At 42.8% G+C, this 26,841-nt stretch overlaps 1 protein-coding gene and 1 non-coding gene across 3 annotated transcripts in view; one reads left to right on the top strand and one right to left on the bottom strand.

Moving 5' to 3' along the window:
- Positions 1-25,363, top strand: part of LOC126457077 (dehydrogenase/reductase SDR family member 11-like) — a 156,897-nt gene extending 131,534 nt beyond the window's left edge. For both annotated transcript variants that reach the window (XM_050093079.1, XM_050093078.1), the window contains exons 5-6: positions 4,689-4,832; positions 24,503-25,363. In XM_050093079.1, coding sequence (XP_049949036.1) covers positions 4,689-4,832; positions 24,503-24,547 — 189 coding nt within the window. In that variant the 3' untranslated portion in view covers positions 24,548-25,363. The remainder of the gene's footprint in view (positions 1-4,688; positions 4,833-24,502) is intronic.
- Positions 24,029-24,103, bottom strand: Trnas-uga (transfer RNA serine (anticodon UGA)). Its single transcript has one exon. It is a non-coding gene; the product is annotated as a tRNA-Ser (tRNA).
- Positions 25,364-26,841: the final 1,478 nt, after the last annotated feature.

Genomic DNA, 26,841 nt, shown 5'->3' with positions numbered 1-26,841 from the left:
TGTTGGGGTCTCTCTCACTCTCCAGACAAAATCGGGACTCATCTGTAAAAAGAACATTGGCCACCGTTCGACTGTCCAGGTGGCATATTGACGACTCTACTCTAGACGTTCCTTTCTGTGAAGTGGTGCCAGAGGCACACATACAGCAGGTCTCCGACAGTAAAGACCACTCTATCGAAGCCTTCTGTACACCGTTTGCCTCGATACAACACGTCCAGTGGATGCTGCTTGGTCAGATGCCAGCTGCAATGCGGTACTAAGGCGGTACTTTCGTGCCCTTACAGCCAAATAACGGTGCTGCCTTTCTGATGACACACGTGATAGGCCCTGCCCTGATCTTCGGGATGCGGTTTCGCTCTCTATAAATTGTCACCACATCCGAGAAACAACAGGACGATTCACATTAAGCCGTCGGGCTACATGAGCTTTCGACTGTCCTGCTTCCATTCTTCCCATGGCCCTACACCACAGAGAGTCTGGTAGGCGTCTTCTCTGTGCCATACCACACCGCCTGTGACTGTGTACACAGGGACTGTGGATGTGTAACTACCCGATAAAAAAAAAAAAAAAAAAATGGTTCAAATGGCTTTGAGCACTATGGGACTCTACTGCTGTGGTTATCAGTCCCCTAGAACTTAGAACTACTTAAACCTATAACTACGAAGTCTTTCGCGACGGAGTCCTTGCATAAAAAGTTCTCGGTTTACTTGCCGCGTCAAATTTGGATAAAATCCCAAGCTTTCGATGACTACCTCCGTCATCTTCGTCAGGGGTAAAACTGACTGTCGTGGATCGGTGAGGCTTCCGCTTTTATAAGCAGTGGACGGCTTCTCATTGGCTGGATGACGTCACGGTGAAACCGATGCGTACTGAGGTGGCGGCCTCTATATCCATAGATTTTGTTTGCGCGCTTTATCCAGCGTTGCTTGCAGCGCCATCCATCGCAACAGGCGGAGAACTGCGAGGAATGTAAGAAGTCTCCCTCTGTGCTCTTTCTATATCAATTGCGCGCTTCCATGCATTGCTGAGTGCATAACCGGAATCTCTGTTGAAATTATTTTCACAGAGTCTAATTTCAACTGCTTCCCTGATGACAGAGTCCCAATAGTTTGAAGCGTGAGCAAGTAGTCTTGTTTCATCGAATAAAATCTTATGTTTATTTAACAAACTGTGCTCAGCCACCGCTGATTTTTCTAGATACCTTTATTTCAGGTGACGCTGATGTTCCACACTGCGATCGGCGACAGTTCTTATAGACTGGCCCACATAAATTTTGCCACACTCGCAAGGAATGCTGTAAATTCCCGGTACTCTCAGGCCAAGATTATCTTTCACGGGTCGCAGCATTTCCTTAATCTTCCTGGGTGGCCGGAAGACTGGTCTGATTCCTTGCCAGCTCAGGACTCTGCCGATCTTGCTGGTCGTTGCACCGCAGAATGGTAGCCGCGCGATGTGTTGGTCCTCTTGATCTGTTCGAACAGCGTCCTTTCTTGGTTTCTTCGCCAGAGTAGATCTGATATCACGAACAGAATAACCTAAGGACATCACACACATCCATGCCCGAGGCAGGATTCGAACCTGAGACCGTAGCAGTCGCACGGTTCCGGACTGCGCGCCTAGAACCGCGAGACCACAGCGGCCGGCACTACCCGATCGATAGGTGCCCTGACCTCATCGACCACATGCCATCTTCTGTGCAGAACACGATCGTACGGACATCTGTTGACAGTCCGTGGACGTGGAAATAGAAGTCTGTTGCTTAAATTTTGGACTCCAGTGTATGTTAACAGATTTCTGTTTTTCAGAAATGCTTTCCTTGCTATTGGCAGTCCCGCGTTTTGTACACTCTTTGCTTCGTCTATTGTCAGTCATCTACTACCTTCAGCGTCTCATCTCCTAATTCAATTCTCTCAGCACTGCCTGATGTAATTCTGTTTTCTTTTTGTGATTTTAAGGTACTATCCATTCCGTTATCTGCTCTTGCAAGACTTCTGTCGTTTCTGACAGAATTACGATGTCACCAACAAACATCAAGTTTTTCTTCCTGCATCCTGCATTTTGGCTTCAGCCCTATCACAGTCCCTTTTCAACTACTGCTTTCCATTCATGTCCTTCAATTCTTATAACTGCAGTCTGGCTTCTTTGCAAATTGTAAATATTCTTTTGCTCTCTGTATATTTTTCTCACTACTCTCAGTTTCAAGTAGTATATTCCAGTTAAAGAACATATTAAGTACCACGAACGCCACACGAGGCTAAAACAAAGTATGAAATCAGCGGTATCAGAACATCAAGATAACTGATATCGATTTCAATAACGCACCTATGATGGCAAGGCAAAACTAACATTTATAGAAGTCCGAGAAGCGATTGAAGTTTCTGAGAACGCGTGTAACTTCAATAGAGAGGACGGCTGTAGGCTTCCGGCATCGTCGCTTCCCGCCATCAGGCAAATGAATACGCGACCGTGGCGTGCGAGAAACACAAACAACGCACTGGAAGCCTCCTCTGCGGACAATAATATTTTGGATAAACGTTCCCTTTCTCTTGCTCTGCCCGTTTCGCTTCTAGGCGGTGATGTTGGCACACCAATAGCAGCAAGAGGACTTTTAAGCAATAACTCTTCCCCATCATAAGTGAGGCAAAAATCTCTTTCTAACCAATGAAATTGGCCCACCAACGGTAGCCACAAGAGTTTTTAGCCTATAACGCCTTTTTCAGCATTAGCGCGGGAATACCTTTCTTATCATCCACTGAGGATGGCCCACCAATGGTAACCACCTGACTTTTACCCAAGAGTCCCATTTCTTCAGCATAAGCGCGGGAAAACTCTCCTTTATAAGAGAAGACGACACTGGTCTCTGAAAGTGCTTAATCTACAGTGAACACCACAAGATCCTGTGAAAGATCCCAGCAGAGGGATCGAAACGTGGATCGTTCGAACAAATATGACGTGGCCTGACAATCCAGAAGATTTTAACTTCACTGCTCCAGTAAACATTGTCAAAATATTACTCTAATTCTATGAACGCTGTATAAGTATGCTAGTCTTTCTTCAGGCTACCTCATAAGACTGTAAGATATGTCGTAAGGTCGGTACTGCCACGCGTGTTCCACCATTTCTCCAAAACTCTAGCTGACCTTCCACGAGGTTGGCGGTTACCAGGTTTTCCATTCTTCTGTAATTAATTTGCGTCTGCATTCTGCAACTAAAACTTGTTAAACTGTTGCTTCTGCAATATTCGCAACAGTCAGTTAATGCCTGCTTTGGAAACGTAATTATTAAATTATTCTGGAAGGTTCGGGATATTCCACCTGCCTCATAGATTTAGCATACTAGGTAGAACAGTTTTCTTATGTTCTCCTAAAGATCTCAGTAATTCTGAATTAGTGTCGTCTTCTCAAGTTGCCTCTTTTCCACTTCGGTCTTTCAGTGCTCTGTAAAATTATTCTGGCAATGTGGCATTCCCCATCTCATCTTCATCTACTTCTTTGCTTCTTTCTCAAATATTGGCTTCAAGTTCGTTTTCCTTATACAGCCCAGTTAGTACCACTCCCATCTTTCAGCCTTCCCTTGGTTGCTTAGTACTGTCTTTCAAACTTAATTCTTGATATTCATACAGCTGCTTCTCGTTTCTCCAGCGGTCTCTTTAAGGCATTTATATTACCCATAGTTATGCATGAACTACAACTTTGCATTTCTCTTCCACCATTCTTGCCATTCTTTTCTTTGTCATATTGCATTTTCTGTCAATCTTATTTTTAGACTTTTGTATTATCTTTCTCTGCTTCATTTGCTGCATCTTTATATTTCCTCCTTTCAACAACTAAATTCACTATCTCGTGTTTATGCAACTTGCAATTTGTAACTGGAACTTGCCCTTTGGCTCCTATCATCAGCTGCCGTCACTTTTTCATTTCTCAGTGCTATTCATTCGTCTTCCCCGTTTCAATCGATCGTTGCCTAATGCTACTTTTGAAATTCTCAACAAGTTCTGATTCTTTTCATTATACAAGTCCCACCTTCGTACAAAAGGTAACTCATTAAGTGTTAATCTCGAGTTCGCAAGCAATAAATAAGGTCATAATCCACGTACGCCTCTAGTTTCGAAATATTTGTGTTACCGTTACATAGTCTGTAAGCTATAATTAAGTACTATATTGAGTGTAAAATACGTTCCACCTTCGTAATAAACTCAGTAATATAAATTTTGTGATTGTACGTTTTGTAAAAGGTGTTGCATATGACTAGGGACAGATGTCTTCTTAAAATAAATAATATACAACAGTAAACTAATACGTAAGTAATAAAGCTGAGTGCTGTATTGAAACTACAAGCCCCATATTTGGCCTTCCATTGGGGAAAGCGACTTCGAGTCTCTGTATCAGACATAATTTTGTCAAAATCACTAAGCACACGCTAAGGACAGAAGATTTCAACTCAAGTATAGCTGTGTTTGGTAAAAAGGTACCTCTCCAACGATAGGTATAACAACAAACCATACTGTTGCCATGTGACTGAATTTGGTTTATCTGAATTTTAAAAAATCAAGAATACCATTTATTGCGAAACTGCAATATTTGTAACATTATACAACAAAATTCCTTCGTAGCTATGTTAGAATTCAGACATCGTCTTATACCACTATCCATATATTAAACATTTACAACTAGTTTCTCTGTTTGCAGCAAATTTCTCCAGGGCTCGTGAAAACCAATGCGATTAACCAGTCTGAGAAGTGGGCACAGATCTTCGATACAATGCCTTACCTGGAAGTGGAAGACATAGCAAAAGCCGTGGTCTACATGCTTTCCCAACCTCCAAGGGTTCAGGTGAGTTTGCTTCTGCCACTGCAGCTTGAATGTGCGGAGATTTCCATGTATATTTTATTAATAGTGCAGTTGTGTGTAGTTTAAACATTACTCCTAAAACAAATAATTACGGAGAAGGTAATCATCCACACGTGCAAAGATATTCATCCAAGCATAAACGAATTTCAGTGACCGCCAAGGGAAATCGTCAGTGATTTAGTGACAACCGTGTGAGCAGAGGGGACACGTTCCGCTGGTAGTCCTTCGCTAGCGTAACAGGGGTATGGATGCTTGCTCTGATCGCAGACCCGTAGGGTCCCACTTTTGAGACAGCGAAAGAAAGTTATAATGGCAAAAGAAGGAGGGACGAGGGAAAATGATACTGGAGGGGGGGAGGGGGCAGGAGGGAGAAGGAAAAGTAGTGGATGAAGAAGAAGGGAATGGATTTGAAGGTTCTAAAATGGGGATGGGACAAAAATGCATCGAACTGAATCATCAAGAGATTTGAATAGGACTGTGTTGAGCAATAGTTCCCTAAGAACTGACTTTCCCTGGTATGTAGGTGCTTGTTTCTTATTTTCGGCTACTAGATGAGGCAACTCCTTTTCTAGCAAGTGCGGCAACACAACGAAGTGTAAATAGTATGTTTTGCGTTTGTTGTTATGTTTGATACAGACCTGCGTTGATCAGCAATGAAAAGAAGGCAAAAGGAATCCACTGATTGATGCAGGCATTGCGACGGATTGTGTTTTGTTCAGTGGTATGAATCCTTTCATACAAGAGATAAATGTGTATCATTTACTTCATTGTAGAGATAAACAAATATATAGGTGGAGCAGAGATGAGGTTTAAACAAAAGAACGGGATAAAGCCGACAGGTTGAGGGAGTTGGAATAATGGCGAATTTTGCCCTGGGTGCCATTTATCCAAGTTGTCCTTATCAGGAAGTTCGTGATGAGATACTGAAGATGTAGTTTATTTACCTTAACACATCCCGGCACAACCACTTGCACTAGCAAGAAAATGAAGGCAACGGAAGCTCAGATATACTTGACATAAACATCTTTTCGAAATTCAAGGTGGGAGTAGGATTTTATATCTCAACGATCACGTAAAAATAGTGATAACTCTTCATGTACATTGCGGTAAATGCCTTAGGAGTTGTTAGTGAGGCCTTAGGCATGACACCTCCCTTACGCTGACTATAAGAGATATAACTATTGAGTTATAAAATACGTGGGCGTAGAAATATTTCAAACAACTTTGTAAGAATTATAATGGTGATAACTGTTATAGAGGCTGGCGACACATAAAATCTCACAGGTCGAAACACTGCAATTTTTAATAAAATCGCAAAGACAGTTTTCTTCCGACAGAACATTGTTAGTAAAATGTGATTCTGCTAGAAGAATAAAATACCTTGTTCGATGGTTCTGTGAAATAAGAATAAAACAGAGCCAAATTTGAGAAAGCACAAACAACGAAGTTTTCCTTTAATGCAGTCATTCTTGTGCTCCTACCCCATACAGGTTAAGTTACTTTGCCATCGGTCTAGTGTTTTTCGTTGCTTCCCCACCAAGAAAAACTGCCAACAACAGTAGTTTAGAAGTACATATCCTTAAAGCATTTAAGAAAGCGAAGTCTTATGGCCCAGATAGCATACCAATTAGGCTCCTTTAAGAGCATGCTGATATAATAGTTCCGTACTTAGCAATCATACACAACAGCTCGAAAGGACTGAAAAGTTTCCTAGGTCACACCAGTAATCTACAAAAGAAATCGGAGTAATCCGCTGAATTACAGACCCATGTCAGTAACGACTATTTACAGTAGGATTTTGGAACATATGCTGTATTCGAACATTATGAATTACCTCGAAGAAAACGATATATTGACACGTAGTCAGCACGGATCCAGAAAATATAGTTCTTGTGAAACATAACTAGCTCTTAATACTCATGAAGTAATGAGTGCTATCGACAGGGGATGTCAAATTGATTCCATATTTTTAGACTTCCAGAAGGCTTTCGACATTGTTCCTCACAAGCGTCTTCTAACCAAACTGCGTGTCTATGGAATATCACCTCAGCTGTGCGACTGGATTCGTGATTTCCTGTCAGAAAGGTTACAGTTCGTAGTAATAACGGAAAGTTATCAAGTAAAACAGAAATAGTATCCGGCGTTCTTCAAGGAAGTGTTGTAGGCCCTCTATTGTTCCTGATCTATATTACCGACATAGGAGACAGTCTGAGTAGCCCTATCAGATTGTTCGCAGATGCTGTCATTTACCGTCTTGTAAAGTCATCAGATGACCAAAACGAATTGCAAAATGATTTATATAAGATATCTGTATGGTGTGGAAAGTGGCAATTGATCCTAAATAAAGAAAAGTGTGAAGTTATTCAATGAGTACTAAAAGAAATCCACTAAATTTCGATTACGTGATAAGTCACACAAATCTTAAGCCTGTAAATTCAACTAAATACTTAGGGATTACGATTGCAAATATCCTAAATTGGAACGATTATATAGATAATATTATGGGTAGAGCAAACCAAAGACTGCGATTCATTGGCAGAACACTTAGAAGGTGCAACGGGTCTACTAAAGAGACTGCTTACACCACGCTTGTCCACCCTATTCTGGAGTATTGCTGTGCGGTATGGGATCCGCATCAGATGGGACGGACGGATGACATCGAAGAAGTTCAGAGAGACGCGGCTCGTTTTGTACTATCGTGAAATAGGGGAGATAGTGCCACAGACATGATACGTGAATTGGAGTGGCAACCATTAAAACAAAGGCGTTTTCCGTTGCGACGGGATCTTCTCATTAAATTTCAATCACCAGTTTTCTCCTCCGATTGCGAAAACATTCTGTTGGCACCCACCTATCTAGGGATAAATGATCATCAGCATAAAATAAGAGAAATCAGGGCTCGCACAGAAAAATTTAAGTGCTCGTTTTTCCCGCGCGCCGTTCGAGAGTGGAGCTGTAGAGAGGCAGGTTGAAGGTGGTTCATTGAACCCTATGCCAGGCACTTTTTGTGAATAGCAGAGTTATCACGTAGATGTGGAGAGACGCAGATGTTCGATAGAGAGCGGAAAAGGTGAAAATCTGAGGGCGCGAGATCTAGTGAATAAGGTGGGTTCGGAATAACTTCCCAAACCAACTCCTGTGTAGTGTTTGGTGTCAGTCTAGCAGAACGTGGGTGGGAGTTATCATGGAGTAGCATCACTTCACTCAGTCTGCCTGGTCGTTGTTCTTCGATTGCGTCTCAAAGACCTCTCAGTTCTAGAAAATAAATGTCAGCAGTGATTGTTACATGACGGAGAAGCAATTCTTAGCACTCCACGCCGTCGCTGTTCCATCAGATGCATAACGTTATTTTTTGTGGATGCGCAGTGCTCTTTGTACGGGGAGTTGCTGCTTCATTCGGGGTCAACCATTTCTTTCTTTCTCTTGTGTCAGCATAAAGACGACATATCTCGTCACCAGTAACGATACAGGACAGGAATGGTCGGTGTTGTTCACGAGTCAATTGATGACGAGCAAGCAGAGATGCACATATGACACCTCGCTGATTTTTGTGATTTTGGCTTAGAGCATGCGTACCCATACACCTGATTTTTGAACCTTCCCCACTGGTTGCAAATGTCGCACGATGGTGGAATGATCACAGTTCATCTCATTTGCCAATTCTAGAGTACATTAACTTAGAGCAATGTGGATTTATGCCTTTAAATGATCTTTCATCAAATCTCGAAGGTCTTCCTGAATTTGGGTAGTCACTGATCTCAAAACGATCGTCCTCTAAACGAGATAACCATTTTGTTGCCCTGCTCTGTCCAATGGCTTTATCCCCACACACGGCGCAAATGTTTCTGGCTGCCGCCGCTGCTATTACCTCTTTAATGAACTCAAATAGAAGAATACGTCAGAGATGTTCCGATTTCTCCACTTGGCACTCCATTTTCTAGCGTCCACAGCTCCACTCACTATCTCCAAATGACAAAACGACAGTATATAAACTCAGATAGCAACAGTGAACTACAAATAAAAAATGACAATCGATAAAAAAAACCCATAGCACCCGGAGCACCATCACGCAAAACAAAACCACTGCCAACTTAAGCACAACCTACTCTTGAAGTTTAAATTCCACAGGAAGAAAGTGCGCTGGAAGCCTGCTTGTGAACGGGAAGGCTCCAGGCGGACTTCTCTGCATTCAAACCCAGTAGTAATAGCTCTCATCTCAACTTGTCGAAATTTCGAGTTGGCTGACCAGCTGGAGCGTACTGATAAGTCTGCTGACCGCTCCACATGCCGGAACCAAAGAAACACATCAACTTCCTGTGAAACGTAACCGGTTCCTTATTGGCACAAAGTAATGAGTGCTATCGACAGGGAATCTTAAATTGATTCATTATTTCTAGATTTCCAGAAGGCTTTTGACACCGTTCCTCAAAAGAAACCACCAATCAAATTGCTTACCTACTGCGTATCGACTCAGTTGTGCAAGTGGATTCATGATTTCCAGTCAGAAAGATCACCGTACGTAGTAATGACAGGAAATCATAGAATGAAACAGAAGTGATATCCGGCGCCCCCGAGGGAGTGGTAGAGGTCCTCTGATATTCCTAATCTATATAAACGAGACAATCTGAGTAGCCCTCTTATATCGTTTACAGACGATGCTGTCATTTACTGCCTAGTAAAGTCATCAGAAGATCAAAACTAAAACCACTCAGACACGTCATCATTGGTGTGAAAAGTGGCAATTGTCTCTCAGTAAGGGAAAATACCAGGTCATCCACAAGAGTACAAATAGAAATCCATTAAGTTTCCGTTATATGATAAATAACACAAATTTAAAAGCTGTCAATTCTACTAAATACCTAGGAATTAACTCACAACAACTTAAATTGGAACGATCACACAGGTAATGTTGTGGGGAAGGCAAGCCAAAGACTGCATTTTACTGGCAGAGCATTTAGAACTCAACGTCTACTAAAGAGACTACCCACATTGCGCTTGTTCGTCCTCTTCTAGAGTATTCCTGTGTAATTGCGGATCCTTACTAGGTCGGAGTGACGGAGGACATCGAAAAAGTTCAGAAAAGGGCATCTCGTTTTCTGTGATGGCGAAATAGGTGAGATAATGTCACGGACATGATACACAAATTGGGGTGGCAATCATTAAAAGAAAAGGCATTTTTCAATGGGGCAGGATTTCTCATTAAATTGCAATCACCAACTTCCTCCTCAGAGTGTAAAAATAGCTTATTGTCGCCAATTTACATAGGGAAAACTGATAATCGTAATAAAATAAGAGAAATGATAGCTCGTACAGACAGATCTAAGTGTTCATTTTTTCCAACGCTGTGTTAGCGTGGGACGATAGAGAAATGGTCTGAAGATGGTTAGAAGTATCATCTGCCATGCACGTAAGTGTAAATTACAAAGTATTGATGTAGATGCCCATAATACATACTCTAAGACAAACGCACCACGAAGGAGAAATTATGGAAATGGGAAGGAAAACGACAGACGTCGTGTACATATACAAACAAATAAATAATTATAATTTCAGAAAAATTGGACGATTTATGCACAAATTGAGCAAGTCAGTAACGTGGTCCGCGTCTAACCCTAATGCTTAGGCATTGATTCACAGAGTTACTGGATGTCTTCTTGAGGGATATCGTGACAAATTCTGTCCACTTGACGAGATACATCTACACCTACATCTGCATGGATACTCCGCAAGTCACGCTCAAGTGCTCGGCAGAGGGTTCATCGAACCAGGTTTACAATAATTCCGTATTATTGCTGTCTCGAACAGAGCACGGAAAAAAACGAACATCTCTATGTTTCCGTGCGAGCTCTGATTTGCCTTATTTTATAACGAAGATCGTTTCTACCATTGTAGGTCGACATCAACAAAATATTTTCGCATTCGGAAGAGAAAGTTGGTGATTTCAATTTCGTGAGAAGATCCCGTCGCAATGAGAAACGTCTTTGTTTTAATGGTGTACACCCCAAATCCTGCATCAAAAAAATGGCTCTGAGCACTATGGGACTTAACATCTGAGGTCATCAGTCCCCTAGAACTTAGAACTACTTAAACCTAACTAACCTAAGGACATCACATACATCCATGCCCGAGGCAGGATTCGAACCTGCGACCGTAGCGGTCGCGCGGTTCCAGACTGTAGCGCCTAGAACCGCTCGGCCACCCCGGCCGGCTTCTGTATCATGTCTGTGACACTCTCTCCCCTATTTCTCGATAATACAAAACGTTAGTTCGTCAAACTCCAAATATGGTTGGATGGCGTTGCCGTATCGGAAAAGTTTTAAATAGGAAATGTTTGGTAAGGCCGAAGACAAGCAGTAGAAACTCTCGCCTGTGGATGCGGGCAATATTTTGCAGAAATTTAAGCCCAGGATGACTTGCAGGCACAGCAACAAAAAGGGTCGTATAATATCATCGACGTAGCGCTGTGTTGTAAAGGTGACACGGATGATAACCAAAGGTGTCCTGCTATGAAATGAAATAGCACTCCAAACCATCACTCCTGGTTATTGGGTCGTATGGCGACAGTCAGGTATCCCACCGCTGTCCAGAGCTTGCTGGGACACGTCTTTGCTGGTCATCGCGACTTTCTTCGAAGCGGGATTCATCACTGAAGACAATTCTACTCCAGACAGTGAGATTCCAGTTCGAAGCCTTATCTGATGACGCCCCGGACAGTGGTGAGGCACAATCTTGATTGTTGCTCGCCATATGGTCCGACAACCAGGAGTGATGGTCTGAGGTACCATTTCTTTTCATAGGAGTATCCCTTTGTTTGTTATCCGAGGCATCCTTGCAGCACAACGGTACGTCGACCCTATTCTGTACCCCGCTTTCTTGTCCTTCGTGGCAAGCCATACTGGGCTAACATTTCAGCTAAATGACGCCCGCCCGCACACGGCGAGACTTTCCACTGCTTGTCCTGGTGCTTCCCAAACCCTGCCACGACCACCAAGATCGCCGAATCTCTCCACAATTGAGAACGTTCGGAGCACTATGGGCAGGGCCCTACAACCATCTCGGTATTCTGACGCTCTGATACGTCATCTGGACAGAATTTGTCGCGATATCCCCCAAGAGGACATCCAACAACTCTATCAATCAGTGCCAAGCCGAATTCTCTTTGAATATAAGGGCCGCTCAAAAGGAAACGAGCTGGAGTCTGGAATGCGCAAACCTGTGACTGGAGCGTAATATCGTGGCGTGTGTAACGAGGTGTGGTTCCGACCAGAGCGTGGAAGTTCACAGCCCGTCGCTAGAGGGCACGCGTGCACGTCACGTGACAATACAGAGCTAGCAGAAGCATGCATCAATCGTCCAAACGCTGCCAGTCATTGCAAACAGTGACACGGAGGGGTAAAATGAAGGGCAAAGAGGTGTTGTCGTTTTCTAACAGCGGAAGAAGAAGGAGGAACGGACATTCATCGACGAATGTCGCAAGTGTGTGGCGAACATTGCATGTCCCTTGCAAGGGTCAAGGCGTGGCACAAGCGGTTCAGGGAAGGAAAGGTGTCGTTAGCCGATGATGCATAGTCTGGAGCACCGCACTGCATTACTGATAACATTGTCCAGCTGGTGGATGCACTCATTTCCTAGAACCGCCTAGTGACAGTGAAAGCCATAGCTGCCGTGGTCGGATTGAGCGTCGGAAGTGTTCAACCCATCGTGAAGGAACGACTGCACATGCGCAAAGTGTGTACTCAGGGGTGCCCCACAGTCTTCAACCACACCAGGAAGCATGTCGAATGGCCCACTGTCTTGCTCATCTGCAGCGCTATGCTCGGGAAGGGGATACGTTCTTGGTACGAATGTTGGCTGGTAATTAGTCATGGCGTCATCACTTCGAACCAGAATCAAAACGACGAAGTCTCCACTGGAAGCATCAGGGTCACCATCACCGATAAAAGACTTAGGCCATCCACACGAGTGCAGGAAAGGTTATGCAAGATAGCCTCCGGCTGATTCACTTTCTACTGCACGGGACAACAGTGAATGCCCAGTGTTACTCGCAAACCTTGACCACCCTTCACCAAACGATCATATCAAAACGATCATATCAAAACGACCAGGCAATCTCGCCTGTGGGGTCATTCTGCTCCACAAAAATGGAAAGCCTCATATGGCCAACACGGTCGCGGCGCTCCTGCAGAAATTCAAATGGGAGATTGTCGATCACCCTCCATACAGTCCGGACCTGTCTCCCTGTGATTACGCCATTTTTGGTTCTCTTAAAAAGGCTCTGAGTGGCAAATGATTCACCCCGGACGACGACGTCCAGCTGTACGTGTGGAACTAGCTAACATCGCAGCCCTGAGAATTTTATGAGAAATCCATTCACCGCCTTGTGTCACAGTGGGACAATTGTCTCAACAGCCAGGGTCAATACTTCTAACATACAGGTATTGGTTTCTGTAATTATGCCTCCGGCTCGTTTCTTTCGCCCCTTATACATCACACAATTTTTCTGGAACTGTAACCATTTGATTGTTCCATTCAGATAATTCTTCCGTGGTGCGACCATTTTTTTTTTTTTTTCTAAGAGTGTATTTTAAAACTATGTTCTGATTTGTATGCGTACGAGGCAATTGGTGATTTATGTAGCGAAAGTTTGCTATTTGAGAAGGATAAAGTGCCGACATCTTGCGCATAATATTTCGTAACCTGTAAACTAGTTCAGTGCAACGCATTCATTCGTATGAGTTTAGATAAGAAACGAACGTCTTTGGAGGTATTACTATTTCTCAATGTAGCCTCATACGTCCTTCCTTATCTTCATAGTTTGATTATTTTGCTCTACTTTATAAACCTAGAACTACTCCATACGGCGGCGTGCCCACGTACGTTGCCATCAGCGCAATTGCAGAGTTCACGTTTAGCGCAGCCGGCGACAGAACGAAACGATAGCGCCTGCTTCGCTTGCTGCCGGTACGTCTCCGGCCACACTCAGGCACCGCTGCCGGCTTTCTCTCGCCTCGTTCGCGTTCCGTGAAGGTTCTGCTTGCCGTCTAGAATTGTTCAGTGACCTGTAATGCCGAAAGCGCTTGTTACCGGACTTGACCTGCGCTGTTTTGGCCCACTCTTTCTGTCCGTGTATGAGCGTAGTCTCTCGTTCTCAGTCACTGCAATTGTGCTTACTGGCCGGCCGGAGTGGCCGAGCGGTTCTAGGCGCTACGATCTGGAACCGCGCGTCCGCTACGGTCGCAGGTTCGAATCCTGCCTCGGGCATGGATGTGTGTGCTGTCCTTAGGTTAGTTAGGTTTAAGTAGTTCTACGTTCTAGGGGACTGATGACCTCAGAAGTTAAGTCCCATAGTGCTCAGAGCCATTTGAACCATTTTTTGTACTTACTGTGTACCTTGTCATTTGCAATAAAACGGTAGATAACACACTCCGTAGGTCATCTTATGTTTCGTAGTTGAGTGTAATTCTGCTACTAGGAGAAGTAAACGGAAGTAATGTGTTGCCCGACTCTCCTTGGAATATACGCTCTCGGAATCTCCGTGAATCGGCCTTACAAGTATTTTGTAATCCACTTTCACGGATGAATTACATTCCCATTACACGCTTGTGTCACAAGTGTAATGTGCTGCGAATACATAGAAAGATAGATCCCTTATCATTTAGCTACAAAATAGCAGGTTAGTAACTGGAAGCAGTTAATTCCATAAATTATCTGGGAGTAGGCATTAGGAGTGATTTAAAATAGAATGATCATATAAGTTGATCGTTGTTAAAGCAGATGCCAGACTGAGATTCATTGGAAGAATCCTAAGGAAATGCAATCCGAAAACAAAGGAAATAGGTTACAGTACGCTTGTTCGCCCACTGCTTGAATACTGCTCGGAAGTGTGAGATCCGTACCAGATAGGGTTGATAGAAGAGATAGAGAAGATCCAACGGAGAGCAGCGCGCTTCGTTACAGGATCATTTAGTAATCGCGAAAGCATTACGGAGATTATAGATAAACTCCAGTGGAAGACTCTGCAGGAGAGACGCTCAGTAGCTCGGTACGAGCTTTTGTCAAAGTTTCGGGAACATACCTTCACCGAAGAGTCAAGCAGTATATTGCTCCCTCCTACGTATATCTCGCGCAGAGACCATGAGGATAAAATCAGAGAGATTAGAGCCCACACAGAAGAATATCGACAATCCTTTATTCCACGAACAATGCGAGACTGGAATAGAAGGGAGAACCGATAGAGATACTCAAGGTACCCTCCGCCACACACCGTCAAGTGGCTTGCGGAGTATGGATGTAGATGTAGATGTACAGAACTTCCAAATCTTTAGGTCCTATTAATTATATAGAAATAAACAAAATACACTTCTGTATGATAACTAAAGATAAAACTACAGTAATGGTTATAGTGATGGGCATTTCTTGAGGGCTACATTTCTTAGGTCTCTATCAAATCCGGTGCAGCACCGGCCTATACAGGATTTGAGGTGCCTCGTGCAATGTTTCTACTTCAACAGTGAGGTACTGTACGGATCAAAGAAACGTCATGGTAGCCAAGTACTGTCCAGGCTTGACTTTGTGTCACATCCGTACGTGATACCTCATATTGATCCGTGTCACTTTGTCTTGTAAAACAGTTATTATAAAATGAGTTTAATATTCCGTCTAGTCATGGTTTGCAGCTGAAAAATATTCCGATGTTTTAGTTGCAATGGGGGTCACAGACGAAATAAATTTTTAATTGATGATAATCTGTCGTACAAGCAGTCGTAATTTGGATCAGAATATCCTTTCATTTATCTCATTCATAACCGCACAAAATCGACTGTGTACCATTTTCAAGTGTATGGTATAGTCCGTCTATCGGACATTTTGGCCTTACAGTTAGATCCTTCATTGGCTGGCTCTGAGCACTATGGGACTCAACTGCTGAGGTCATTAGTCCCCTAGAACTTAGAACTAGTTAAACCTAACTAACCTAAGGACATCACAAACATCCATGCCCGAGGCAGGATTCGAACCTGCGACCGTAGCGGTCTTGCGGTTCCAGACTGCAGCGCCTTTAACCGCACGGCCACTTCGGCCGGCCGTCATTGGCCATACATTGTTACTATCGATGTGAATGATTTCTTTTTAAAACAAACATGACACCAAAAGTCCCAAAATCAATACCTCTAAGTTACGAATGTCTGCTGGGTAGCTTCGTATGGCTGCTTTCCTTTAAAAAATAAAAAACTTTTTCCACAGCAAGGGTACAAACTTTTCTTCTTACTTCATCAGTTGGAGAAGTTGTTATCAGTGTTGCAGACCACGTAAAAAAAGTTGCGTTGTTCGTATTGTGCACAGAAAAAGAAGAATGTAATTATATTTCAGATTTTTCCGCAAGTAGTTTCATTACCCTGATGTACCAGTAAATACCAATAAATTCCTTAAAGATATAAAAGAAATACTTTATACTGAAAAACAAAACCATTTGCATCTTCCCGTTAAGCATATCGCTTTTTTTCATAACAGCTCCTCGTCGCCTATTCTGTGGATAATAGAATCACCTAGTTAATGTAGGCGTTTTAAAGAAAATAATGTATTTAGGCGTAGACTAAGGTAGAATTTTTGTAGTCTAATTTTTAGTGGCTTAAAATGTTCCTTAGGGAGTCTATTTTTAAGGTGCACTCATACAAGGTGAGCTACAAATGTTAAAATATGCTAAACCCGTGATTTACTGGCGCATCCGAGTGTTCGAATGCAACTGATGTAATACTATAATAGACACCGACGAAATGCGGTCCTGTAAGTTTCGGATAATATCACAGATGATAATATTTCTCTTCGAAACATGATCCGATTATGGTAAACAGCCTGAAAGCACGTGTCCATCTCTCGTCTGCTTGCCTTGTCATTTGGCTTGTTTTTTATACGAAGTAAAACGTGAGTGCTTGAAAATAACAAACATTTATACGGAGAGAAAAGGTTGAAAAGTAATCCCAATCATGCAAAAAACGCTTCGACCGGTAAGCGCAAGCCAGTTAATCGATATAATTTTATCAAAATGAGAGCAGTAAGCAGCAGAGTTGAAGGGGAATAATAATCACAGAAGTTGCAAAGAAAAACACATGCACAAAAAAGGTAACTGCAAAGAAACTGTGGGTAACTGAAGAGATACTTCAGCTAATCGATGAAAGATTGAAGTAGAAAAATGTTCAGGGAAATTCAGAAATACAAGTCTCTGAGGAATGAAATAAATAGGAAGTGCAGGGAAGATAAGACGAAATGACGATACGAAAAATGTGAAGAAATCGAAAAAGAGGTGACTGTCAAAACGACTGACGCAGCATACGGAAAAGTCAAATCAGCCTTCGAAACTAAAAGAAAAGGTGCCAACATTAAGAGTGCAATGGTAATTCCACTATTAAATGCAGAAAAGAAAGCACGTAGATTGAAAGAGTATATTTAAGGCCTCTATGAGGTAGAATAAGAACTTAAAAGAGCTTTAGAAAACTTAAGATCGAATAGGGCAATTGGGATTGATAACATTCCATCTGAATTTCTAAATTCACCCGGAGAAGTGGCAACAAAAGCGACGATTCACATTGGTGAGTAGAATGTATGAGTCTGGCGAAATGACATGTGACTTTCGGAAGAAACATCATCTACACTATTCTAAAGATTGCAGGAGCTGACAAGTGCGAGAATTATCAGGCAATCAGCTTAACATCTCATGCATCCCATTTGCTGACAAGAATAATATACAGGAGAATACGAAAGAAAACTAAGGAGGTGTTAAATGAAGGTCAATTTTGCCCTAAGAAAGGTAAAGGCACCAGAGAGCCAGTTCTGAATTTACGGTTGATAAAGAAACCAAGCGTAAAGAATAATCAAGAGACGTTTATAGGAATTGTCGACCTGGAAAAAGTGTTCGACAATGTTAAATGTTGCAAGATGTTCGAAATTCAGAGGAAAATAGGGGAAAGCTGTAGGGAAAGATGGGTAGTATACAATATGTACAAAAATCAAGAGGAAACAATAAGAGTGGAAGACCAAGAACGAAGTGCTCGGATTAGAGAGGGTGTAAGACAGGGATGTAATCTTTAGCCCCTACTGTTGAATCCATACATCCAAAAAGCGATAACGGATATGAAACAAAGGATCAAGAATAGAATTAAAATACAAGGTGAAAGGATATCAATGATAAGATTCGCTGATGGAACTGCTATCCTCAGTGAAAGTGAAGAAGAATTACAGGAACTACTGAATGGAATGGACAGTCTAATGAATACAACATATGGATTGAGAATAAATCGAAGAAAGACTAAAGTAACGAGAAATAGCAGAAATGAGAATATCTGGAAGTAGAAGATTTTAAGGAATCCTGCTGCCTAGGCAGCTAAATAACCTATGACGCACGGAACAAGGTGCATATGAAAATCAGAATAGCACTGGAAAGGAAGGCATTCTTGTCCAAGAGAAGTATACTAGGCTTTAATCTGAGGAAGAAATTTCTGAGAATGTACATTTGGAGCACAAGATTATATGGTAGTGAAAAGTGGATTGCGAGAAAAATGGAAGAGAAGAGAATTTAAGCATTTGGGATGTGGTGCTGCAGACGAAAGTCGAAAATTAGGTGGACTGATAAGGTAAGGAATGAGGAGGTTCTGCGCAGAACTGGAGAGGAAAGGAATATATGAAAAACACTGACGAGGAGAAAGGACTGGACGATAGGACATTTGATTAGATATGAGGGAATGACTTCTATGGTACTAGAGGAAGTTGTAGAGCGCAAAAACTGTAGAGGAAGACAGAGACTGGAATACATCCAGCAAATAATTGATGATGTAGGTTGCACGTACTACTCTGAAACGGAGAGGTTGGCACAGGAGAGGAATTCGCGGCGGGCCACATCAAACCAATCAGAAGGCTTATAACACAAAAAAAGGAAAGAAAGATAGAGAGAGAGAGAGGGAGGGAGGGAGAGAATCTCCGAATACATCTATCTACATCTACGTGATTACTCTGCTATTCACAATAAAGTGCCTGGCAGAGGGTTCAATGAACCACCTTCATGCTGTCTCTCTACCGTTCCACTCTCGAACGGCGCGCGGGGAAAACGTTCACTTAAATTTTTCCGTGCGAGCCCTGATTTCTCTTATTTTATCCTGATGATCATTTCTCCCTATGGAGGTGGGTGCCAACAGAATGTTTTCACAATCGGAGGAGAAAACTGGTGATTGAAATTTCATGAGAAGATCCCGTCGCAACGAAAAACGCCTTTGTTTTAATAATTGCCACTCCAATTCACGTACCATGTCTGTGACACTATCTCCGCTATTTCGCGATAATACAAAACGAGCTGCCCCTCTTTGTACTTTTTCGATGTCATCCGTCAGTCCCACCTGACGCGGATCCCACACCGCACAGCAGTACTCCAGAATAGGGTGGACAAGCATAGTGTAAGCAGTCTCTTTAGTAGACCTGTTGCACCTTGTAAGTGTTCTGCCAATGAATCGCAGTCTTTGGTTTTCTCTACCCACAATATTATCTATGTGATCGTTCCAATTTAGGTTATTTGTAATTTGTGTAATATGTGTCCCACACTGGCCAAATGAAAATGAGTTCATGTCCATACTCAGACAAATTCAGAGTCGAAATGAATGAGGATTATTACTGGGACAGGGGGAAAGACTGAACTTGCCTGGGCAAAGCAGGATTGTATAACTGGTATGTGCTAGTGGGACTACCGGTTTTTCTTCTTAGTCCTCGCTCTTGGCACCACATATATGATGCATTGCCGATCCCGGGGTGTGAAGATGGGATGAGAATTGATTAGGGCTAGGTCTTTCTTAGAAACGATGTTGTGCAGGTTTGCGGCTGCCCAAGCGAAGATATGCGGTTGGTGGGTTTGGGAGCATCAGGAGGGGCTAAAGGGGTATGGGAAGTTGAGGTACGGATACGTACCATCTCGCAGCAACTCCACTAACATGTCCATCACCATCTTAGCGGCTTGCGGGCTGTCTGTCAGCGGCAGGCGGTCGCGTTTGGCAGCCTCTTCTTCAACCATAGCAACGGTAGCAGCGACTTGTGTGGCTTCTTCGTCCTCTTCTTCCGGCTGCTGTGCCGTCTCCTCCGTCTCCTCGACCACCTCTCCAGCAACCTGCGGTTTCGCATCTGCCAGAGTGGCGGTCGTCTGCGTTTCCGCGCCTACCGCCTTCCTGGTGGGGGTCGACGCCTCTTCTTTGCGAGTCGCAAGGATCAAGGCTTCCGTCACTTGCCACAACTGACGGCACGCCTCTTACAATTCCTCCCTCAGTGCCACCCTCTCGTCCACCATGGCGGACTTGATCGTGGCTTTCTGTAACGATTCACGGAAACTATCGTAGTCGTCTTCTTGGCGGCGGCGCGGCCCACTTCCCCCTCTTGGACAGGGGGCGGGGCGGGCGCCTTGTCTCGTTGGCCCACTTCCTCAGGTTTAGCGGCCTCAGTCTTCTTGTTCTGCTTGCTCCAATTCTTGGTACAGCTGGAGTGACGATGATTTGCAGCATGTGCACCACCGCAGTTGACTAACTTCGGAGCAGCATCTCGCGGCTTATTGCAGCCGCGTGTATCGTGTGCCTTTGGGTCTGTCAGGTGCGCGTGGAACGGCGTGCCACGTCGGAGCAGCTACGAAAACAATGGTGTGGTGTACTACGAGGTGCAATGATCATTGCTGTCATTTTTTGTCAACAAAACAACTGAGGCGTCTTTCAGATGCAGTCCAAGAACAATGACCAGGAAGACTGCATGAAGTAACATTGTTGTTGTTGTTGTTGTGGTCTTCAGTCTTGAGACTGGTTTGATGCAGCTCTCCTTGCTACTCTATCCTGTGCAAGCTTCTTCATCTCCCAGTACCTACTGCAACCTACATCCTTCTGAAACTGCTTGGTGTATTCATCTCTTGGTCTCCCTCTACGATTTTTACCCTCTACGCTGCCCTCCAATACTAAATTGGTGATCCCTTGCCTCAGAACATGTCCTACCAACCGATCCCTTCTTCTAGTCAAGTTGTGCCACAAACTTCTCTTCTCCCCAATCCTATTCAACACCTCCTCATTAGTTATGTGATCTACCCATCTAATCTTCAGCATTCTTCTGTAGCACCACATTTCGAAAGCTTCTATTCTATTCTTGTCTAAACTATTTATCGTCCATGTTTCACTTCCATACATGGCTACACTCCATAAAAATACTTTCAGAAACGACTTCCTGACACTTAAATCTATACTCGATGTAAACAAATTTCTCTTCTTCAGAAACGCTTTCCTTCCCATTGCCAGTCTACATTTTATATCCTCTCTATTTCGACCATCATCAGTTATTTTGCTCCCCAAATAGCAAAACTCCTTTACTACTTTAAGTGTCTCATTTCCTAATCTAATTCCCTCAGCATCACCCGACTTAATTCGACTGCATTCCATTATCCTCGTTTTGCTTTTCTTGATGTTCATCTTATACCCTCCTTTCAAGACACTATCCATTCCATTCAACTGCTCCTCCAAGTCCTTTGCTGTCTCTGACAGAATTACAATGTCATTGGCGAACCTCAAAGTTTTTATTTCTTCTCCATGGATTTTATTACCTACTCCGAATTTTTCTTTTGTTTCCTTCACTGCTTGCTCAATATACAGATTGAATAACATCGGGGAGAGGCTACAACCCTGTCTCACTCCCTTCCCAACCACTGCTTCCCTTTCGTGCCCCTCAACTCTTATAACTGCCATTTGGTTTCTATATAAATTGTAAATAGACTTTTACTCCCTGTATTTTACCCCTGCCACCTTCAAAATTTGAAAGTGTGTATTCCAGTCAACATTGTTAAAAGCTTTCTCTAAGTCTACAAATGCTAGAAACGTAGGTTTGCCTTTCCTTAACCTAGCTTCTAAGATAAGTCGTAGGGTTAGTATTGCCTCACGTGTTCCAATATTTCTACGGAATCCAAACTGATCTTCCCCTAGGTTGGCTTCTACTTGTTTTTCCATTCGTCTGTAAAGAATTCGCGTTAGTATTTTGCAGCCGTGCCTTATTAAACTGATAGTTCGGTAATTTTCACATCTGTCAACACCTGCTTTCTTTGGGATTGGAATTATTATATTCTTCTTGAAGTCTGAGGGTATTTCGCCAGTCTCATACATCTTGCTCACCAGATGGAAGAGATTTGTCAGGACTGGCTCTTCCAAGGCCGTCAGTACTTCTAATGGAATGTTGTCTACTCCCGGGGCCTAGTTTCGACTCAGGTCTTTCAGTGCTCTGTCAAACTCTTCACGCAGTATCATATCTCCCACTTCATCTTCTTCTACATCCTCTTCCATTACCATAATATTGTCCTCAAGTACATCACCCTTGTATAGACCCTCTATATACTCCTTCCACCTTTCTGCATTCCCTTCTTTGCTTAGAACTGGGTTTCCATCTGAGCTCTTAATATTCATACAAGTGGTTCTCTTTTCTCCAAAGGTCTCTTTTATTTTCCTGTAGGCAGTATCTATCTTACCCCTAGTGAGATAAGCCTCTACATCCTTACATTTACCCTGTAGCCATCCCTGCTTAGCCATTTTGCACTTCCTGTCGATCTCATTTTTGAGACGTTTGTATTCCATTTTGCCTGCTTCATTTACTGCATTTTTATATTTTCTCCTTTCATCAATTAAATTCAATATTTCTTCTGTTACCCAAGGATTTCTACTAGCCCTCGTCTTTTTACCTACTTGATCCTCTGCTGCCTTCACTATTTCATCCCTCAAAGCTACCCAATCTTCTTCTACTGTATTTCTTTCTCCCATTCCTGCCATTTGTTCCCTTACACTCTCTCTGAGACTCTATACAACCTCTGGTTTAGTCAGTTTATCCAGATCCCATCTCCTTAACTTCCCACCTTTTTGCAGTTTCTTCAGTTTTAATCTACAGTTCATAACCAATAGATTGTGGTCACAGTCCACATCTGCCCCTGGAAATGTCTTACAATTTAAAACCTGGTTCCTAAATCTCTGTCTTACCATTATATAATCTATCTGAAATCTGTCAGTATCTCCAGGCTTCTTCCATGTATACAACCTTCTTTTATGATTCTTGAACCAAGATTAATTTGTGCTCTGTGCAAAATTCTACCAGGCAGCTTCCTCTTTCATTTCTTAGCCCCAATCCATATTCACCTACTACGTTTCCTTCTCTCCCTTTTCCTACTACCGAATTCCAGTCACCCATGACTATTAAATTTTTGTCTCCCTTCACTATCTGAATAATTTCTTTTATTTCGTCATACATTTCTTCAATTTCTTCGTCATCTGCAGAGCTAGTTGGCATATAAACGTGTACTACTGTAGTAGACGTGGGTTTCGTATCTGTCTTGGCCACAATAATGCGTTCACTATGCTGTTTGTAGTAGCTTACCCGCATTCCTATTTTTTTTATTCATTATTAAACCTACTCCTGCATTCCCCCTATTTGATTTTGTGTTTATAACCCTGTATTCACCTGACCAGAAGTCTTGTTCCTTCTGCCACCGAACTTCAGTAATTCCCACTATATCTAACTTTAACCTATCCATTTCCCTTTTTAAATTTTCTAACCTACCTGCCCGATTAAGGGATCTGACATTCCACGCTCCGATCCGTAGAACGCCAGCTTTCTTTCTCCTGATAACGACGTCCTCTGAGTAGTCCCCTCCCGGAGATCCGAATGGGGGACTATTTTGTCTCTGGAATATTTTACCCAAGAGGACGCCATCATCATTAACCATACAGTAAAGCTGCATGCCCTCGGGAAAAATTACGGCTGTAGTTTCCCTTTGCTTTCAACCGTTCACAGTACCAGCACAGCGAGGCTGTTTTGGTTAGTGTTACAAGGCCAGATCTGAAAAGGCTCCCGCCCCTCTTCAGGAACCAAGCGTTTGCCTGGCCTCTCAACAGATACCCTTCCGTTGTGGTTGCACCTACGGTACGGCTATCTGTATCGCTGAAGCACGCAAGCCTCCCCACCAACGGCAAGGTCCATGGTTCATGGGGGTAAGTAACATTAAAAAAAAATTAAAAAAAAACACTATTCAGGAATTGGGCTGGGAAGTCATTTCGTACCCACGTTATTCACCTGGCCTTGCGTCCTCACACTTTCACTCTCTATGGAACAACCTTGAAGGAAACTTCCTGGCAGATTAAAACTGAGTGCCGGACCGAGACTCGAACTCGGGACCTTTGCCTTTCACGGGCAAGTGCTCTACCAACTGAGCTACCCAAGCACGCCCCGTCCTCACAGCTTTATTTCTGCCAGTATCTCGTCTCCTACCTTCCAAACTTTACAGAAGCTCTCCTCCGAACCTCCTGGAAGAAAGGATATTGCAGAGACATGGCTTAATCACAGCCTGGGGGATGTTTCTAGAATGAAATTTTCACTCTACAGCGGAGTGTGCGCTGATACGAAAATCACGTGACATCTATAGTCGTGGAATCAAAAAGTTACTCCTGCACTCGCAGAACGTTGTACAAAGTGAAGAAGAACATATTATTGATGACTAAAGTCTCTGTTATATGTATCTGTTGCGTTTACTAAAACTATGGAAAAACGCTACAAACTTATGTACCAACCTTTTACTTTCTTCCCTACTTCTCCTCTTAACTAAAATGTTTACTCTGTTTCAGGTTCACGACATCATTATTCGGCCAACAGGAGAGTTTTACGGCTGATTTTGCACTGAATATTCCTTTCAACGTACTGTAATTTCTAATTCAAATGTTAACAAAACATCTGTTTTAAAGCTATATACGAGGGTTATTCCAAAAGTAAGGTCCGATCGGTCGCGAAATGGAAACGACTATGAAAATCCGATAAAGCTTTGCACAGATGTGTTGGGGAGTATCTCTAGTATAACCCCAGTTAGCATCACGTCGCTCTTCTCATTTCTGAGCTCGCAGTGAGTGCGTAAAGATGTCTAGAAAATAGTGTCTGCCGCCAAGTACGAGGGCCTGGTGAGAAATTTCGCCTGAAGCTATGCAGCCAACATTACATAACTGTCGTGCTGTTTCGTCTTCACGACAATTCTCAGCCGCATTCTGCAGGGGCAATGAAGATGCTCCTGCATCGTTTTCAAATGGAAATGTGAGATTACCCACAATACAGTCCGCAATTGTCTCCCCCTGAGTTTCATCTCTGGTCACATGAACCGCTGTCTTTGAAGACAACATTTTGACACAGACAACGAGGTGTAGGCCAGCGTGGAGAATTGGCGGAAAGCACTGGCGGCTGCCTTCTATGATGAGGCTATTGAAAAGTTGGTACAACGCTATGACAAAAGTCTAAGTCAGAACGGCGACTACGTAGAGAAGTAGCTGAAAGGTGTAGCTAATTGTTACAAGTAAAACATTTCTGATGTTCACTGTGGTTTCAATTTGGCAATCAATCGGACCTTACTTTTGGAATAACCCTCGTATATATACTGTCAGAGTAGTTATAAATTACCTTCACACTGTCAAACCTGTCACACAATACAAAGTCCTTTCCTAGTTCTATGTGTTGTACTGCCTTCCCTGCGCAATGAGCACTACAGCCATACTGATGGCCAGTGTGTAGCCTTTTCATTATTTCTGGAGGGGGACGAAGGTCGTCTCTCTCCTGGAAAGCTGACCACGTATGTTCTAGTGCCATTCCTACGCAGTGTCCAACACCACGACGAGCTGCAGTCTGAGAAATGTAAGTATCTGAGATCTGATAAATGTTCCTAAAAAAAATAAACTGGCTATTGGGTAATGAGCTGACCTCACATCTAGCATCGCCGACTGAAGTAATAATCTCATAAATATATTAGATGTTATCTGAGCTAATGAAACATCCAACCACCATTAAAACATTATCATGCATGCATATCCACTAATGAATATTCACCTCAGTACTATAATAAACTCGCAGGTTCGAATCCTGCCTCGGGCATGGATGTGTGTGATGCCCTTAGGTAAGTTAGGTTTAAGTAGTTCTAAGTTCTAGGGGACTGATGACCTCAGAAGTTGAGTCCCATAGTGCTCAGAGCCATTTGAACCATTTTAACTATAATAAACAACCTTACCAAAGTGAAACTCACAGGGCGTAAGTTCAGTATATGTTTACTCTGCAAATCTGGATTAGTAATAAAAGCTATTGCTCTCACATGAATTGTGACCAAAACAGCCGTCAAGACAGCATTGCAAATATTTGAATAAATACTATTACATAAACAACAGAAATGTACAGAATCCACCGCTTGGACCCACAAGAGCACACAAGTGCAAGAAGTAATTCTCAGTACCTGGCACTTTAAAGCCTTCTATAGTTTATCATTCATGATTTTGTTTAATTACTTCACTTCTGCTTCTATCTGAGTAGTTGTAAAGTTCACAAATATTGACGTATCATGTTCTAAATAGCAGCATCGTCACCACTGAGTTTCACAAACGACGAGATACCTTGAGATTACGTACATAACTTCTCTGAGGCTGCAATAAAATCTATGATGCCCATACAAAACACACGATCTGCCACCAAAGTTTTAAAAAAGCACATATAATTCAGCGTGCTGGCAATAAAACATTCGAAATTCTGAAAGTCTTAAGAATTTAGTGCACACATATATAATTATGCGCTATAAACAACTGCATCACAGCACAAACAAGTGGAGAGCATCACTGACTGATTACCAACTGACAGTGTCTCTGAACTGTGCCTCAAGTAAGTGAAGCTTTTTACTTCGCTGATGAAATGTTTATCAGAGACAAAATAATGTTAAATGGCTTCATTATGCGAATGTAAACTCCCGATAACAAGGAGATATTCTGATGGAGACTTCCAGGACATGTGGCCACACTGCACCCCACAAGTGAAAGAGACCAAGAGACCTTGTTGACAGGATAGAGTAACTGACTGTGACGTGTGTCCTAGAACACATTACTCTACGTAAATGCTTGCTGTCATATGCAAATGAAATGTTTAACAAAGAAAAAATATATACAAC

Source organism: Schistocerca serialis, chromosome 2 (genome assembly GCF_023864345.2).
Source record: "Schistocerca serialis cubense isolate TAMUIC-IGC-003099 chromosome 2, iqSchSeri2.2, whole genome shotgun sequence".
Classification (NCBI taxonomy): Eukaryota; Metazoa; Arthropoda; class Insecta; order Orthoptera; family Acrididae; genus Schistocerca; species Schistocerca serialis.
The sequence above is the reverse complement of the archived record's forward strand: the minus strand, read 5'-3'. Positions and strand labels throughout refer to the sequence as shown.